Raw genomic sequence first — 19,189 nt, forward strand, 5'->3', positions numbered from 1 at the left:
TGGTCAGACAGAATGACCAACTCTACAATGTCTGGTCAGACAGAATGACCAACTCTACAATGTCTGGTCAGACAGAATGACCAACTCTACAAAGTCTGGTCAGACAGAATGACCAACTGTTCAAAGTCTGGTAAGACAGAATGACCAACTCTACAAAGTCTGGTCAGACAGAATGACCAACTGTTCAAAGACTGGTCAGACAGAATGACCAACTCTACAAAGACTGGTCAGACAGAATGACCAACTGTACAAAGTCCAGTCAGACAGAATGACCAACTCTACAAAGTCCGGTCAGACAGAATGACCAACTGTACAAAGACTGGTAAGACAGGATGACCAACTGTACAAAGACTGGTCAGACAGAATGACCAACTGTACAAAGTCTGGTAAGACAGAATGACCAACTACAAAGTCTGGTCAGACAGAATGACCAACTGTACAAAGTCTGGTCAGACAGAATGACCAACTCTACAATGTCTGGTCAGACAGAATGACCAACTCTACAATGTCTGGTCAGACAGGATGACCAACTGTACAAAGACTGGTCAGACAGGATGACCAACTCTACAAAGTCTGGTCAGACAGAATGACCAACTGTTCAAAGTCTGGTAAGACAGAATTACCAACTCTACAAAGTCTGGTCAGACAGAATGACCAACTGTACAAAGTCCAGTTAGACAGGATGACCAACTGTACAAAGTCTGGTCAGACAGGATGACCAACTGTACAAAGTCTGGTTAGACAGAATGACCAACTCTACAAAGTCTGGTCAGACAGAATGACCAACTCTACAAAGTCTGGTAAGACAGAATGACCAACTCTACAAAGTCTGGTCAGACAGAATGACCAACTCTACAAAGTCTGGTCAGACAGAATGACCAACTCTACAAAGTCTGGTCAGACAGAATGACCAACTCTACAATGTCTGGTCAGACAGAATGACCAACTCTACAATGTCTGGTCAGACAGAATGACCAACTCTACAAAAGTCTGGTCAGACAGAATGACCAACACTACAAAGTCTGGTCAGACAGAATGACCAACTGTTCAAAGTCTGGTAAGACAGAATTACCAACTCTACAAAGTCTGGTCAGACAGAATGACCAACTGTTCAAAGACTGGTCAGACAGAATGACCAACTCTACAAAGACTGGTCAGACAGAATGACAACTGTACAAAGTCCAGTCAGACAGAATGACCAACTGTACAAAGTCTTGTCAGACAGAATGACCAACTGTACAAAGTTTGGTCAGACAGAATGACCAACTGTACAAAGCCTGGTCAGACAGAATGACCAACTGTACAAAGTCTGGTCAGACAGAATGACCAACTGTACAAAGTTTGGTCAGACAGAATGACCAACTGTACAAAGTTTGGTCAGACAGAATGACCAACTGTACAAAGTTTGGTCAGACAGAATGACCAACTGTACAAAGTCTGGTCAGACAGAATGACCAACTGTACAAAGTTTGGTCAGACAGAATGACCAACTGTACAAAGTCTGGTCAGACAGAATGACCAACTGTACAAAGTTTGGTCAGACAGAATGACCAACTGTAACAAAGTCCGGTCAGACAGAATGACCAACTGTACAAAGCCTGGTTAGACAGGATGACCAACTGTACAAAGTCTGGTTAGACAGAATGACCAACTCTACAAAGACTGGTAAGACAGAATGACCAACTGTACAAAGACTGGTAAGACAGAATGACCAACTGTACAAAGTCTGGTTAGACAGAATGACCAACTTTACAAAGTCTGGTTAGACAGAATGACCAACTGTACAAAGTCCGGTTAGACAGGATGACCAACTGCACAAAGTCTGGTTAGACAGAATGACCAACTGTACAAAGTCTGGTTAGACAGAATGACCAACTGTACAAAGTCCGGTTAGACAGGATGACCAACTGCACAAAGTCTGGTCAGACAGGATGACCTACTGTACAAAGTCTGGTCAGACAGAATGACCAACTGTACAAAGTCCAGTTAGACAGGATGACCAACTGTACAAAGTCTGGTCAGACAGGATGACCAACTGTACAAAGTCTGGTTAGACAGAATGACCAACTGTACAAAGACTGGTCAGACAGAATGACCAACTGTACAAAGCCTGGTCAGACAGAATGACCAACTGTACAAAGTCTGGTCAGACAGAATGACCAACTCTACAAAGTCTGGTCAGACAGAATGACCAACTGTACAAAGTCTGGTTAGACAGGATGACCTACTGTACAAAGTCCGGTCAGACAGAATGACCAACTGTACAAAGTCTGGTCAGACAGAATGACCAACTGTACAAAGTCCGGTCAGACAGGATGACCAACTGTACAAAGTCTGGTTAGACAGAATGACCAACTGTACAAAGTCCGGTTAGACAGGATGACCAACTGTACAAAGTCTGGTCAGACAGAATGACCAACTGTACAAAGTCCGGTTAGACAGGATGACCAACTGTATAAAGTCCGGTTAGACAGAATGACCAACTCTACAAAGTCTGGTCAGACAGAATGACCAACTGTAACAAAGTCCAGTTAGACAGAATGACCAACTGTACAAAGTCTGGTCAGACAGGATGACCAACTATACAAAGTCTGGTAAGACAGAATGACCAACTGTACAAAGTCTGGTCAGACAGGATGACCAACTGTACAAAGTCTGGTAAGACAGAATGACCAACTGTACAAAAACTGGTAAGACAGAATGACCAACTGTACAAAGTCTGGTAAGATAGAATGACCAACTGTACAAAGTCCTGGTGAGACAGAATGACCAACTGTACAAAGACTGGTCAGACAGAATGACCAACTGTACAAAGTCTGGTAAGACAGAATGAAATACTGTACAAAGTCTGGTAAGATAGAATGACCAACTGTACAAAGTCTGGTAAGACAGAATGACCAACTGTACAAAGTCTGGTAAGACAGAATGACCAACTGTACAAAGTCTGGTGAGACAGAATGACCAACTGTACAAAGACTGGTCAGACAGAATGAACCAACTGTACAAAGTCTGGTAAGACAGAATGACCAACTGTACAAAGTCTGGTAAGATAGAATGACCAACTGTACAAAGTCTGGTAAGACAGGATGACCAACTGTACAAAGTCCAGTTAGACAGAATGACCAACTGTACAAAGTCTGGTGAGACAGAATGACCAACTGTACAAAGACTGATCAGACAGAATGACCAACTGTACAAAGTCTGGTAAGACAGAATGACCAACTCTACAAAGTCTGGTGAGACAGAATGACCAACTGTACAAAGACTGGTCAGACAGAATGACCAACTGTACAAAGTCTGGTAAGACAGAATGACCAACTGTACAAAAGTCTGGTAAGATAGAATGACCAACTGTACAAAGTCTGGTGAGACAGAATGACCAACTGTACAAAGACTGGTCAGACAGAATGACCAACTGTACAAAGTCTGGTAAGACAGAATGACCAACTGTACAAAGTCTGGTAAAGATAGAATGACCAACTGTACAAAGTCTGGTAAGACAGGATGACCAACTGTACAAAGTCTGGTAAGACAGAATGACCAACTACAAAGTCTGGTCAGACAGAATGACCAACTGTACAAAGTCTGGTAGACAGAATGACCAACTCTACAAAGTCTGGTCAGACAGAATGACCAACTGTACAAAGTCTGGTAAGACAGAATGACCAACTGTACAAAGTCTGGTCAGACAGAATGACCAACTGTACAAAGTCTGGTAAGACAGAATGACCAACTGTACAAAGTCTGGTCAGACAGAATGACCAACTGTACAAAGTCTGGTAAGACAGAATGACCAACTCTACAAAGTCTGGTCAGACAGAATGACCAACTGTACAAAGTCCGGTCAGACAGAATGACCAACTGTACAAAGTCTGGTAAGATAGAATGACCAACTGTACAAAGTCTGGTAAGACAGAATGACCAACTGTACAAAGTCTGGTCAGACAGAATGACCGACAGTACAAAGTCCGGTTAGACAGGATGACCAACTGTACAAAGTCTTGTCAGACAGAATGGATGTATACTTGCCTAGCTCTATGCATTTGGCTTAATCATCGTCAAAGATGGACTAACCTTCTGATTTAGAGTCTGCTGTTTCAAATGCAGAATGTCGTCTGCTGCTGCGAACTTTCTTCTTGCCGGATTTTCTCTTCACAGGTATGGCTATTGTATCAGAGACTCCATCAAAATCTGTATAAAACATAACAAAGCTTGCTAATGTGATTATGACTCGATTTAAAGTAAACATACCAATGGCCTTTGGTTGCATTCTATCTATATTAGTGACATAAAACTTTAAAATTTCATGTACCATTCTAGGTATCTGATGTAGAACCAAAATGAACCTTCAATTCTTTTAACTACATTCCATATAAAAAACATTACTTTATTTGGCTGAGATATATTTTTTCACATTGTACTGGTGTTTTACTGGTGTGAATGGTCATATTTCATTGGACAATCAGTAAAACAAAATAAGACACACCTGTTCACTCACTGTGTCAGCAGAAAAAAACCCTGATATATAGTAGTAAAAGGTAGACAGGTAAAAGAGAGGTTAGAAGATTGGAAACAAAACTTTATTTTAGCTGGCCTAAACTACAGCATACATACATGTGATGAAGTTTTTTTATATGAGGAATGGAAATTTTTCAAGATTAATGTTTCATTAATTTTCATGTAATCTAGACCAATAACTTCAAAATTTCATATCATTCACTCACTTTATTTTTCAAGAATGATTATTCTAATTGTGAAAAATGACCCAAAATTGAAAAGCGAAAACCGGGCGAAGAATAGCACAAAAAATGATTTTTCAATTTATTTCTGAGTATATTTCTTTATATTATCATTCACATATCTTTCTGTTTTAGGTGCCCCAGTTAAGCTATGTAAGAAATTTTAATTTTATGTTTTTAAGTTTTTGTATCTCAGTGGAGTTCCTTTAAGAATGACCAAGGCACAGTAAGTATTGTGACTCAGGAGTGTCTCTGATTATAAACTATAAATATGTTATTGAAAATATCAGGAAATGATTGACATGATTGACTTAATTATTAATATATTGGAAAACATACAAATTGTAATATAGATTAGTAGAGATTATCAATATTTACATGTAGGAAATAAGAAACATCACTGAGGACTTGACCAGCCAGCCCCCACAAACATTTAACAGATCAAAGTAAAACTAATTGTTAGTGGTTCCATCAAAATTAATAGTACCTGCTAAGCCTGTATTGTACTTTTCAAGGACCACTTTAATCATTCTGATATTATATCATCTACAGGTCCTCAAACACTTACATGAGTAAAGAATACACACATTTATGTAAGGTATATTATTACCATTAGGAAAGGGTTGATCTAAATGGATATCAGCACTGTCAACACTTGATAAACTGGTTAAAGACAATCTTCTTGGTCCCTGGCTCATAACACGTAGGTAACCAATATCATCTTCATTCTGCAAATCATCAGTTACATCTTCTGTTACCATAGCAACATGGCTTTCTGATACATTAACAAATTGTTTATGTTGGTTTTGGGTGTCAAAAGTATCACATACATGATCTGTATGTATGACAGGTTCTTTGATATGTTCTTGTATAGTATTTTCAGTTAATCTTGATTGGGCACATCTTACCGGAGCATCTAATGTTTGTTCCATACCTCCAACATCATCAATATTGTCACTTATAAATCTAGCTTCATGTTCAACCAATTCAGTATCTTCATCCTGTTTATCAACCTTTTCCACACAACCACTTTCACTTTCTTCTAAAACTGTATGAACAATCTCACTATCATTATCCTCCACATGATTATCAAAGTTGTTTCTGTAAACTAATGAACCTTTATCAGTTTCAACATGTTTATTTTCTTTGGTTCTTTCAGTCATAAAATCAACTTCACTCTTAATCTCATTTTCAAAATTATCTTGTTTTTCATTCAAGCTTTTATGATCAGTCTCTGCAACATATTCTTTCACACCATTTAAATCATCAGGAATACTTAAATTTTCCTGCATATGATTATTCCTTTGAGCAATTTTAGTTGTACTTTTAACGTCTTTCTCAATTTCATTTGTTTCAGTTATATCACCAGTTGTTCCATTTATTGCACTATTCGGTGCAGAACTTAGCACACTACCAACACTGGATCCACTTATTGCACTACCAGACCGACTTCTACCAGAACTTAATTCATCCATTTCCGAATCATCGGCCATTTTGTTCTCCACATTTATAATCACCTCATGAACTTGATCAGCTAAATCTTCCATCTTTTCTTCCACAAGCTTGTTATATATCTTGTGTAAATTGTCTACACCAAATTTTTTTCTGACATGTTTGAAGAGAAAAACATTTCTGTGTTGAATGCACAAATAGGCAGCAGACTGTATGTCATTTGTCTGTATATAACCTGGTATGATCGATGTCACTGACTGAAATGATAGGCACTGTAGTTTCATCGATTCAAAGAAAATGTAAAGTTCTTCATCAAGGCAACAGATGTCTTGTATTCCTGAAAAATAATTTCAAAATGTAAATTTCTTCATCAAAACAGCAAACTTCTTCTATTCCTGAAAAATATTACAGTGTCAAGGCAATGTTTGTCTTGTATTCCTGAAATACAATGAATAATCAATATCTCGGAAAAGTTCTGTAAAAACAACTGTCAGTTTTAAACTACACAACTATTACTACTTCCGGTTTTTTCCAGTGAGATTGTTTATCTAAATTTGTAATAAAGTAAAGAAATATACCTGAAAATTGATTGGTCCATAGCATTACCTTGACATTAATTGGGTCAAGGACATAGACACTTGTGTTGGTCCAAGTTAACAGAAAATTCTTTCTGGAATAAAGAACATACACATACAAGTGTCCAAATAGGTTTTAAGGTAGGTCTGATAGGAAGGGTGGGAGTTAGAAGGGAGAAAGGTGTGTGAGGGTAGAGGGGAGGTGCCATTTTATATTTACTAAAAAATACAGAGCTATAAATTAAACCAAATCATTTTGCTGAAGTTTACCAGTTTACATTCTATTGCAATTCTTATTGTATATTTCAACTCATGTGCTATCTGAATTAAACAACAACCAAAAATAATGATGATTAAACAATGAAGTAACATTATTTTACAGACTTATGTTTAAAATCATTTAAAATGATAAGATACATTAACTTACTTAAGAATGATAAGTTTTGGGAATGCTACAGACTGTGCCTTGGTCGTGTTGGTCTCTGTGTCAAATATATACTTCCTGCAAAAAAGTAAATAAGTAACAATAGTTTCATCTACAACTTGAAAGAAACCCCTGTAAGAAGATACATGTTCTTAACCATAAAAGTTAATTAACCAATTGCATATAGATGTCTTTGAAAAATAAGATGCAGTTTAAATAGATGAGATCTCTATGGAAAAAAAACTAGCAGGGTTTTTATGTAACAAAAACATATGTCTCCCAAAACTATGTATGGTCACTCATGTGAAGTTTCATTGAAATCCCACCAGTAGCTTGACCTGTGAAAGCCAGACAAGATTTTTCTATTTATAGCTCTGACGGCCATTTTGTGCAGCAAAGCAAAACGTGCCATCATTATGCACAACCAGGGATGGTACTGATCACTCCTGTAAAGTTTGGTAAAAATCCCACCAGAAGTTTGACCTGCGAAGGCCAGACAAGATTTTTCTATTTTTAGCTCTGGCGGCCATTGTGTGCAGCAAAGCGAAACGTGCCAGCATTATGCACAACCAGGGATGGTACTGATCACTCCTGTAAATTTTGGTTGAAATCCCACCAGTAGTTTGTCCTGTGAAGGCCGGACAAGTTTTTTCTATTTTTAGCTCTGGCGGCCATTGTGTGCAGCAAAGCGGAACGTGCCGGTGATGTGCACAACTAGGGATGGTACTGATCACTCCTGTAAAGTTTGGTTAAAATCCCACCTGTTGTTTGACCTGTGAAGGGCTGCAAACTGAATGCGGACGGACGGACGGACAGACAGACGGTGAAGGCAAGCACAATATGTCTCCCAAAAATTTTAGGAGACATAATTCTTAAGGGCATGTTAGGCGTCAGAAACAATAATGGTTTTAGTGCATGTTAGGTGCTTATCACTCAAGGAAGAAAATGACTTTTCATAAAAATTACAAAGTGTAAACAAAGTAGTATTTTGACTTCCATATATAAAATACTAAATCACTATAACTATACTAATTGCCAAAAGGCAACAGAAGCAAATAATGGTTCAGGTGATTTGCCCTTGAGTAATTTTTTGGAAACTATGACACCCAAAAATACACATAAAAGCCTCTGCGAAATAAAACTTGAAGCATTTCATGTGCATAATGAGCCTTTAACACATTGCACCCCATACATTATATTTAATATGATGATACTAAACTGTTCCATTTTACACTATTATTCAAATGCATGACTCTTCTGGAGGAAGCTGATGTGCATGAATAAATAGTTGCAACTTATAGTTAATTATGTATATTGTAATAAAAACTGTAATAGTAACTTACTGGTTTATATTGATGATATGACTAGGAGGAAGTGCTAACAACTGTTTAAACTGATGTGTGTTCAACACATTACCCTCAAAGTCAACCTGAAATAATAAACTATAATAAATTTTATGCCATTGAATAAGATTCCAAAAATCTGTGCATTATTTCAACACCTGAGTAGAACCAAAGACCCTTTTTTAGCTAGTTTTCCCCCATGAAAGATAAAAAAATCCTTCAGTCTGAGGGACGTTATTTATTCAGGGCTGATTATTGATTTTTGCTATTGCAGCTGAGTAAAATTGTGCATTGATTTTTGCTATTGCAGCTGAGTAAAATTGTGCATTCATAGTGACAGTGCATCATTTAAGTAAAGCTGCTGTAAGTTGCTAAGTTTCAATCAAAACATAAAATCAAGTCATCTAGACTGCTTGTTTGATGATGTCATATATGACATCATATTTAACCATTTTTTCCATGTGCTAGTGTTCAGCAGAGGAATTAAGCTTATGAGATTTCAGTTTGGGTCGGAAAACTCATAACACACAATGACAAATGACACTTATAACTAGTTACAATCATGGCCAAGGTTGTTACTATTAATAGTAACAATGGTATTAAGTGCCATTTGTCACGCCGGCCACAATATATGACACGAGCCTATGGAAAGATTTTTAATGCAAACTTATATGATAATTAAAATTGTAATACCACTTTTGCACTTTAGGCATAGTTAATGAAGTTACTGGATGGCCAATAAATGGTCAAATATCTATAGTCTAGTCACAGAGCCTTATTTTCTGACCTTCAGAAAGCATTTTTATTTGTTAATGTCTTAATTTTCTTTTCTACAGAAAACATAATCCATTGGCTTAAGTCTATAGTTTTTTACCTTCAGAAAAATAGAATCTGTTTTATGTATCTATAAAAGAAATAATCCATGTGTTTCTGCCAAAATTTATATACTATAGATTTATATAGAAAAAATATTATATTGGTATATGTTTAACACTTTCTATCCATACAAAGCATAAATATTCTAAATCTAAATATTCAAACCTAAAAAATAGGTTTAAATGATAAAATAAAATTTCTCTAAAATTTAGAGTTACCTCCCATATTCTGGATCCTGGCCTTGCACTGTAAATCATGGGAGCTGATGTCCCTTGTTGTAGAAAACAAGCACCAAAATTACCATCTCTATTCAATATATAGAGGGTATTTTAGATCTAATACTAAATCTATTGAACAAGTTGGATAAATTCATATTATGTGAGCCTCTGTTTGTATATAATGCAACAGACATCAGGTTTATACACTAATGTATATGGTTTTTATTAAATAGTTTTATTACATTCCTGCACCATGGTTTATGTGATATAAAACAATTCAGTAAAAGTATTAGACATAACTTTTAAAATTCTTCAACAACTCAACGTAAATGTTCTCTACTCTATAAACAAAGAAATTTTACAAAACAAATTTAAAAGCACTGATAAATGGCTACCTTAACATACATGTATACTTTTTATCTATTCCCCCCCCCCCCCCCAAAAATATAAAAATATTTTAAAAAAATGGCTGAAAATGAAACGCTAATAATAAGGTACAGTTGACTCTTGATAAGTCAAAATCGCTTTACTCAAAATTCCGCGTAAGTCGAAGAATTTCTAAAGTCCCGTCAAATTTCCTTCTTTATCTTTGTATTTTAACTCCGCTTAGGTCAAATTTTGACTTACCGAGACTCCTGTTTAGTCGAAAAGAAAATTTGGTCCCGTCAATTAAAGTCCAACATATTTTCATATTAATTAGTCGAAGTTTGAAAACAGCCGACAGATCAAAGGTCGGCGACATCAAGTTGAGATGATGTCACTCGTGATTCACACGTTTCATAGTAATTTAAATTGCCGGTTATCATGTATTATAAGCACGTCGTGAAAGTGGCTTTAATCGGATTTAGGACTTAATTAGTTTTAACAGTTAAATAAGTAATTCAAGATTTAATTAATTTAATTGTGCCTGCCTAGGTATTGATGTGTGTTTTCAACGTAAATGACATTTATATAATTAATGTTCCGTCATATTGCATACATTAATATGTACTTCCGGTTCACGATAGTCGCTACTTTTGTTTTAGTCCGATGATCAATTTACTTTAAACATTAGATAAATTGTTGTTGAAATAAATGTGTTATTGTGCTTTTATTGTAATTAATTATCATGATTGTGTATTAAAAGCATGTGCATTACTGATGAATACTGACAAACTTGCATTTATGTCATTGCTACGAATGCTTGTGTTTATATTTCACTATTAATATCCATGTATTACATTTTGAATAATATATTTTTGTTAATTTATAATTTGTATTTGTAAGTGATTTACAGTCATTTCAACGGTTAAATATTGCAGCATTGCCGCTAGCAACAATAACAAACATACTTCTTTGCACATTCAATCAGGTATATGTATATACATGTACGAATGTCAATGTAATGGCGGCAGATCCACGTTACTCGAATTCCGTTTCTCTCGAAGTAAAATGCCGAGTCCCTTGGATTTCGAGTTATCGAGAGTCAACTGTATTTATAAATAAAAATCATATTACCTCAGTTTCTTTCCAATCTGTGAGTAATGTTGTCTGAAAGTTATAAACAGATTGTATAGTTTCCAAAAGACTGTATAGTTGTCAAGAGACTGTATAGTTTCTAAAAGTTTGTACAGTTTCCAAAAGATTGTACAGTTTCCAAAAGATTGTATAGTTTCTAAAAGATTGTATAGTTTCTAAAAGATTGTATAGTTTCTAAAAGTTTGTACAGTTTCCAAAAGATTGTACAGTTTCCAAAAGATTGTATAGTTTCTAAAAGATTGTATAGTTTCTAAAAGTTTTTTTATAGTTTCTAAAAGTTTGTACAGTTTCCAAAAGATTGTACAGTTTTCAAAAGATTGTACAGTTTCTAAAAGTTTGTATAGTTTCCAAAAGATTGTATAGTTTCCAAAAGATTGTACAGTTTCCAACAGATTGAATAGTTTTCTAGAAGATTGTTTACTTTCCAAAAGATTGTATAGTTTTCCAGAAGACAGAATAGTTTCCAAAATAGTGTTAACTTTTCAAAAGATTGTATAGATTTCAAAAGATTGTACAGTTTCTATTTTTTTGTTCATAGACTTGATTCAAACAAAACTGAGGCTCCAATACTCTACACTAAAAACAGTAGTGGAGCTTCAGTTAAGATATAATTGACATAGACAAAACTTACTTGACAGTATCACAAAGGTAACATCTAGTCATTGTAGACACAAGTACTTTATCTTCTGCTTTATCTAACTGAACTATAGCTGAGTCAAGCTTCATTATAATCTCTAGAGGTAAACTAAACAGATTCTTTGCCTGCAAACATTTTGCAAAATAAGCATTGTTTAACCCATTACTTCATATACACGCCTTTTAACGCCTTTTTTCACCCCCCCCCCTTTTTGTTGTCTCTCATGGTGAAAAAATGCCTCATTTAGGCCCCCAACACTTGTTTTTGTTTGAGAAATGTTGTTAAAAAAAGTGACGACTTTTTCGGCGCGGCCCCCCAACCAAAAGATACATCAGGGGGTTGCCAGAAGGGGAATGTGCCCCCTTCTGTTTGGGGGGTTTGAAGGGGGGCAGAGTCCCCCTCATCGCCAAGAAAATTTTGGACTTGTGAGAGGCTGTAAATGACCCCAGATTGATCATAAGGTAACGTTTAACCAACGCTGAAAAGCATTTGACTCTATCTTAATCCATTGAGAAGTTGCAGCACTTTGAAATCAATTTTGATGGAAAAAATCAACGCAAAATAGTGATTTTTGGCAATTTTGAGATGTCCCCTCGTTGCCTTGGTAACAGGATAATTTAAGCCTGTGCATGTTGTTTCAAGGTCAATGGTCCAGTCAACATTTGTGCCAAGTTTGATTAGTATTGAAGCAGTTTTTATAGTATTATAGCAATTTGAACTTGTAGCGGGAGACTTTTCAATGAAAACAACCATTTTTCACAAAATGCTCATGAAGTAATGGGTTAATGAAAAAAATAAAAAATTCTACAAAACAACAAGTTTTCTTCAAATTTATATGACAGGCAATGTTGAAACATGGAAAAACGCAATTTTGGTTAATTTCAAGTATTTTCATCATTTTCTGTTAACCCATTACTTCATATACACGCCTTTTAACGCCTTTTTCACCCCCCCCTTTTTGTTGTCTCTCACGGTGAAAAAATGCCTCATTTAGGCCCCCAACACTTGTTTTTGTTTGAGAAATGTTGTTAAAAAAAGTGACGACTTTTTCGGCGCGGCCCCCCAACCAAAAGATACATCAGGGGGTTGCCAGAAGGGGGATGTGCCCCCTTCTGTTTGTGGGGTTTGAAGGGGGGGCGGAGTCCCCATCATCGCCAAGAAAATTTTGGACTTGTGAGAGGCTGTAAATGACCCCAGATTGATCATAAGGTAACGTTTAACCAACGCTGAAAAGCATTTGACTCTATCTTAATCCATTGAGAAGTTGCAGCACTTTGAAATCAATTTTGATGGAAAAAATCAACGCAAAATAGTGATTTTTGGCAATTTTGAGATGTCCCCTCGTTGCCATGGTAACAGATAATTTAAGCCTGTGCTTGTGTTTCAAGGTCAATGGTCCAGTCAACATTTGTGCCAAGTTTGATTAGTATTGAAGCAGTTTTTATAGCATTATAGCAATTTGAACTTGTAGCGGGAGACTTTTCAATGAAAACAACCATTTTTCACAAAATGCTCATGAAGTAATGGGTTAAAGGACAAATACATGTTTATACAAAATAAAGATAAAATACTCATAACATACAAAAATATAGATAAGGCAAAGAACTTCATACAAATTGTCAAAGTTGTATTTAAATAAAGTGCTAAAATATGTTTTTTTTTTTAATTTTTTTTTATTTTGGTTGGCTTTCATGTTGCATCAACAAGGTCATATGGCCTTTATCAAGTTTTATTATTGCCTCTGGGGATTATTTCAGACATGAATGGACACTTCAATAGAACCACAGATGTTTTATGAAACCACCAACATACAATACATTATTTCAATCAAATTATATAGACAGTTTTAGCTGTCTATAACTATAACAAATATGGCCAAGTATGAGTATAATACATTTATATACCATATAATGACAAAGTTATAGCTAATAACAGGTCAAGGTCATTGATGGGCTATTCCATTATTCAGCAGGTTAAGGGTTAAAACTGACCTTGTTTGAGTATACTGGCATCATTGAAACCTTCCCAAGGTCATCCCCTATGAACAACTTTGCACTTGTTTGATCCCATAGCAGACTGGTAACTAGGCAACCAGCAAGGTCAGAGCTTGATCGTAATGTCTCGGCTTTTGACCTTGACTCCAGTTTCAGGTCTAAGACATATATATTGCTTGAACTAAAATCAAGATGGTAATAAAACTCTTTTAACAGAATTATAAATGGAGCTTACAGTTTTTTGAATACACAAAAAAAAATTGACTTGCAAAACCAAAGCTGATCTTCATCTGCTGTTCATATTAAAGTGAAAAATCATTTTATCCTCCTGCCAAAAAATAAAAAGTTTCTGTTCATTTCATTTTTTTAGTGGTTTGAAATGTTTTTGACTAATTTTTCAAAATTTTTAAAAAATAAAAGAGATACACAAAATTTCAAAGTCATCAAATTTACAGAAATACCTGCACATTAATTTGATACTGGGAGTTAATTTTATATATAACACATGAGTGAAAGTTTAAACAACGTAAAAAGGTGGAGATTATTAACTCAACTAGCAGTTAACTGTCTATGCTCAACCTACAATACTGACATGCTTCTACCTCCAGTATCACCAGCACTACAATACTCATCTCCTAGAACTTCATCAAGTCTCATCAGATTAAACATAAATCAGTGCTTTGGGGTGTAAGAGATGATTCAATCAATAAAACCCTGCCTCCTATTTTAACTACCAGTATTTGTTTTTTTATTGTCATTGCTCATGAAGGATCTGCCCTTTTTCAGTTAACCCTCTCATTTTCTTTGGCATTTCTTTATAAAAAAAAGTCTTTTAGCAGTTTTAATCTTTCTTAAGTGTAATCATTTTCTATGCCCATGTAATGAGATATTAAATATGAAACTTACCTGACAAAAGCAACATATTTTTCATGTGGACTAATCCTCACAAGAGAAACGCTGTTGGTTTCCTATAAAAATACATATTACACTATTGTTACATTAAGGAGGCTCATTCTAAAATGGCACAATTTTTTGAAGGGTAAAAGGCTTGATTTTATAAACTGCAGAATAATTGTTAGCATCATGATTAAGGCAATACTAGCAAACTCACAAAATGCAAGTAAAAAAAGAAAAATGTCAAATAAACATCTTTTGAGTATACACAGAGAAGATGTGTTATGCTTTGAACCCTACACACTATATGTAAACACAGTATGAATACACAGTGGCTGTTTGTTTTTTTTAAGAAAGGATCAATTTACCTTGACCAGTAATAGGGAATGCAATTTTCCAAACATAGTTCATGCATTTTCATATTCAAATTAGACATATTTAGCAAAAATTTCATAGATTTCAATTAATTCCTGCAATAAAAGTATGTAACCCAATATGTGAGCATAGTATATCTTTAAATAATCTACGAAAAAAGACAATTTCAGTGACGTACAAAAAGCAAGAAGAATGTTAACATTTGCATACGGACGTTTTTACTGCAGTCAAACCTACATCTACATTAGACAGTCATGAGAATACAAATGTGGTCTTTAATGTTCATCCAAAAACAGGTTATTTTTGCTGTAGTAATATTGTCAAGAGGAAAAACAAATGCCAATAACTCTGGCCTATGCTAATAAGTAGTCTATACATATATGTGATTGCTACATTATATACAACAATGATCTTTCAAAACAGGTTTAACTGTAAATATAATGAATGTTAATCATGAAAGTCATCCAATAGAATTTACCTGTTCAGCAAGTTCACATTTTTAGCAAATCAATCTTTTCAGCAAATTCACTTTTTCACCAGATTCAGCAAATTTTCCCTTTCTTCAAATTTACCTTTTCATTTCAGAAAATTCAGCATATTTACCTTTTCAGCAAATGCAATCTGTAGCAGTTTTTGGTCTACCCTAGAGAAGATGTAAATACCTCCAGTGTTGGAACCAAATGCAACTAGTTTGTTAGATACAGAGACACAATTATACTGAAAATAGAAGTGAACTTACTTATATTTACATGTTAACTTTAAGAAAAATAACCTATCAAAGATTAATTACAGATGAAATATGTACATTTGTATTACATAAATCATTCTTTAATAAAGATAGGGAGAAACTTACCAAAAATGAACATAAGAAACAATAAAATTTCTCTCAAAGTGAAATTGGCAGACACAGTACAAATGGTCAGAAATATAATAACATTGTAAAATTAAATTAAGATAAAGTAAGAATATTGAATTGTTAAAACAATATTTTTTATTTTACTTTTATTTTTTTTGACAATAAATTTTTATATTTAGATAAACTGACACACAACAAGAATTGTGTAGACATCTTTTTCATTTGACCAAAATAAAACAAGGATAACCTTAATGCCTATGTCCACCTTAAATTAAATTTACAGTCATAATACTTCTTTCTCCGTTGGCTCGAAGTACCAATTTCTTGAGCAAATTTATTTATGCGAGCACTCCGAGTTCTAACAGGAACAAGCAATTATCATAGTATTGCAAGCAATCCATAAGTCCCCTACCGGTTAGAACCCCATCAACATTCTGAAGGGCCATTCACTAATGTTTCAATTTTTCTCTATTTTAAGTAAGTTTGTTGGAAAAGTTCTTTAAAAGTGATCACAGGAAACAGTTTTTATGAACAGACAGACAGACTGACTGAAGGACACTCTAAAGTTAATATTTGAAACATCCCTGTTACCAAAATATAACATTTTAAAAGCAAAATTCTTAAACAGGAGATAACTCTTGAATTAAAGATGCAATCTCATAAAAATTTTCAGCTCTTTTTGACTAATCACAAATATTGTTATATTTGCCATGTTTTAAGCCTATTTGTTGCCAAGGCAACAGATATTTTTTCAAAATAGGAAGAACAGATAAGACATGCATAATCTCAAGACTGCCATCTACCCATATGTCAAGTTTCATAAAAATATTTCCAGTACTTTTTGAGTTATCACTGGATTCAGTTTATGTGTAAAATTTGCCATATTTTCAGTCTATGTGTTGCCATAGCAACCAGAATTTTCAACATAGGAAGAAAAGAAAAAGACATGCATAATTTCAAGACTGCCATCTACCCATATGTCAAGTTTCATAAAAATATTTCCAGTACTTTTTGCTTTATCACTGGATCCAGTTTATGTGTAAAATTTGCCATATTTTCAGCCTATTTGTTGCCATAGCAACCAGAATTTTCAACATAGGAAGAAAAGAAAAAGACGTGCATAATCTCAAGACTGCCATCTACCCATATGTCAAGTTTCATAAAAATATTTCCAGTACTTTTTGCGTTATCACTGGATCCAGTTTATGTGTAAAATTTGCCATATTTTCAGCCTATTTGTTGCCATAGCAACCAGAATTTTCAACATAGGAAAAAAAGAAAAAGACGTGCATAATCTCCATACTGCCATCTATCCATATACCAAGTTTCATAAAAATATTTTCAGTACTTTTCAAGTTATCACGGGATCCAGTTTTGTGGACAGACGGACTGACAGACGGACGGACGGACAGACGGACGGAGGGTAAACCTAGTCCCCTCCGGTAAACCGGTAGGGGACTAAAAAAGTTTTACTATTATCAAGGACTGATGCTTTAACCTTAATCCCTTAGTCACTGGAGTATATGTTATAAGAAAGTCAACTGTCAAACAAAATTCTTTAAAAAAAATCATTTTTAAAGTTATTTTAACTTCAATGAAGAGAACATAGTGACAAACCTTCAGCCTGGATGATCTGTTAAGTGGTGCCTGAAGTTCATCTGTGGACTGGCCTTCCAGTAGAACATAGTCTGAGTCTCTCTCAAACCATTCACTCCCCATCCTGTATGCTTGGTGAGGTAACTAAGATTTTGTCACATTGCTTCACTGTGAACCTATGTTATAACTGAAACCAAATGTAGCACCTTTTAAAGCATCATTCTACAAAGCAAACTTTTTGGCTGATAATAATATCAGTGCAAAAGAAAATAAAAATCTTTAAAAAGGCAACATGATACATCTAAGACTACAGGAGACATTAATAGTGTTTATGCAGTATCAAAAAACAACCAAATACAAAATCACTCCCTTTTGAATTACTTGATCATATTAACTTGTACTGAGGTTGAAATTTCTACTTGTCTGTTTGGTTTGGCCACTAGAATTTCTCATGAGGCAAATGCTAAACCAACAGCATGACTATAATATTTGAAAGTCTAAAATCAAATACTATTTCAGTATTTTGATACTCAACAAACACTCATTGTTCATAGCCTAAAGAAGGGAAAACAGGCCGGTAGGCTTACCTAAGCTTGCTTTGAACGATGTTGACACTTCGCTAGCCAATGCAGAACTCAATTTACTTACTTAATTCTAGATTTATTCGGGCACTTTTAGTCCCGAGATAACCGTCGCGCATGCTGTCCGGCAGGTTTAGGATCACTAAATTATTTTCTGCATTTACAACAGGGGGAAGTCAAAGGCTGGGTCCTTGAAGCGGACTTGTAACACATGTATATTTTAAAAAAATCAAATAATAAATAATTTAAAAAATATATAGAATTCTTAACCTACCAGTGAAAATTTCTGTGTCAGTGTGAAAATTGTAAAATGAAAGGATTTTTATCTGACTTTCTCACTCATACTCCTAGGCTTTGACTACTTTCATATTATCCAATAACAAGTTTATATATTACGTTTAAAGGGGCAAAGACCCCATGACTCCAAAAATACAGCTTGCCTCACAAATGAACCAAGTATTCCAAACTTCACATTGATTAGAAAATGGGCTAAAGCTCTAACTTAACTGTTCAAGTTTTAACACACAGACTGTATTAAACAACAATGATGACACAGTGATCATTATAGTATACAGTAGTGTAGAAACTTCCTGATATATTGACATGCTGCACAACAAAGTGTCAAAATTTTCTATAAACTCGGAAAATGAACAATATATTTGTAATTATTTTACCTGGGTATGTACATGTATCTCTACCATTTTTAGATCATGTGATACAATCATCATTATCAGTAAACGCTTGATTTCTTTTCGTGAAAATAACTTTTCGTTACACTACTGTATAGGACTTAACCCATCTTGTTAATCTGTTGTGAGCTAGGCATATGCCTTTGAAATATTCATTACAAATTAAATGTAGAATTCTAAACTTTTGTGATGAATTAATTATATTAATGATAAAAAGATAAAATTTGTACTTTTTTTATTTCATGTCAAAAAATTATAGACACATGTGTATACTGTACTGTATACTAGGCCTATTGACCTCGATGTGAAAATTCCTTGCTGCCTTGAAATTTGTGCATACTCAGAATTACTTTTAGTTGTACTGTATATTCAGATTTGACAAACTCCAGTTAATGTCTATAAATACAATAAATACATGTATA

At 34.7% G+C, this 19,189-nt stretch overlaps 1 protein-coding gene across 1 annotated transcript in view; it reads right to left on the reverse strand.

Annotated features, from left to right (window-relative positions):
* LOC132736422 (BLOC-2 complex member HPS5-like) overlaps nt 1–18,784 on the reverse strand; it is a 43,096-nt gene extending 24,312 nt beyond the window's left edge. Inside the window, exons 1-13 of the mRNA XM_060723549.1 lie at nt 18,753–18,784; nt 17,519–17,684; nt 15,649–15,762; nt 14,683–14,744; nt 13,774–13,957; nt 11,777–11,907; nt 11,125–11,157; nt 9,628–9,715; nt 8,534–8,619; nt 7,194–7,268; nt 6,770–6,861; nt 5,350–6,528; nt 4,075–4,191 (exon numbers count right to left, since the gene is read on the reverse strand). Coding sequence (XP_060579532.1) covers nt 4,075–4,191; nt 5,350–6,528; nt 6,770–6,861; nt 7,194–7,268; nt 8,534–8,619; nt 9,628–9,715; nt 11,125–11,157; nt 11,777–11,907; nt 13,774–13,957; nt 14,683–14,744; nt 15,649–15,762; nt 17,519–17,620 — 2,263 coding nt within the window. The 5' untranslated portion in view covers nt 17,621–17,684; nt 18,753–18,784. The remainder of the gene's footprint in view (nt 1–4,074; nt 4,192–5,349; nt 6,529–6,769; nt 6,862–7,193; nt 7,269–8,533; nt 8,620–9,627; nt 9,716–11,124; nt 11,158–11,776; nt 11,908–13,773; nt 13,958–14,682; nt 14,745–15,648; nt 15,763–17,518; nt 17,685–18,752) is intronic.
* Nucleotides 18,785–19,189: the final 405 nt, after the last annotated feature.

This window comes from Ruditapes philippinarum, unplaced genomic scaffold (assembly GCF_026571515.1).
Source record: "Ruditapes philippinarum isolate M1 unplaced genomic scaffold, ASM2657151v2 ctg7266_1_1_1_1, whole genome shotgun sequence".
Classification (NCBI taxonomy): Eukaryota; Metazoa; Mollusca; class Bivalvia; order Venerida; family Veneridae; genus Ruditapes; species Ruditapes philippinarum.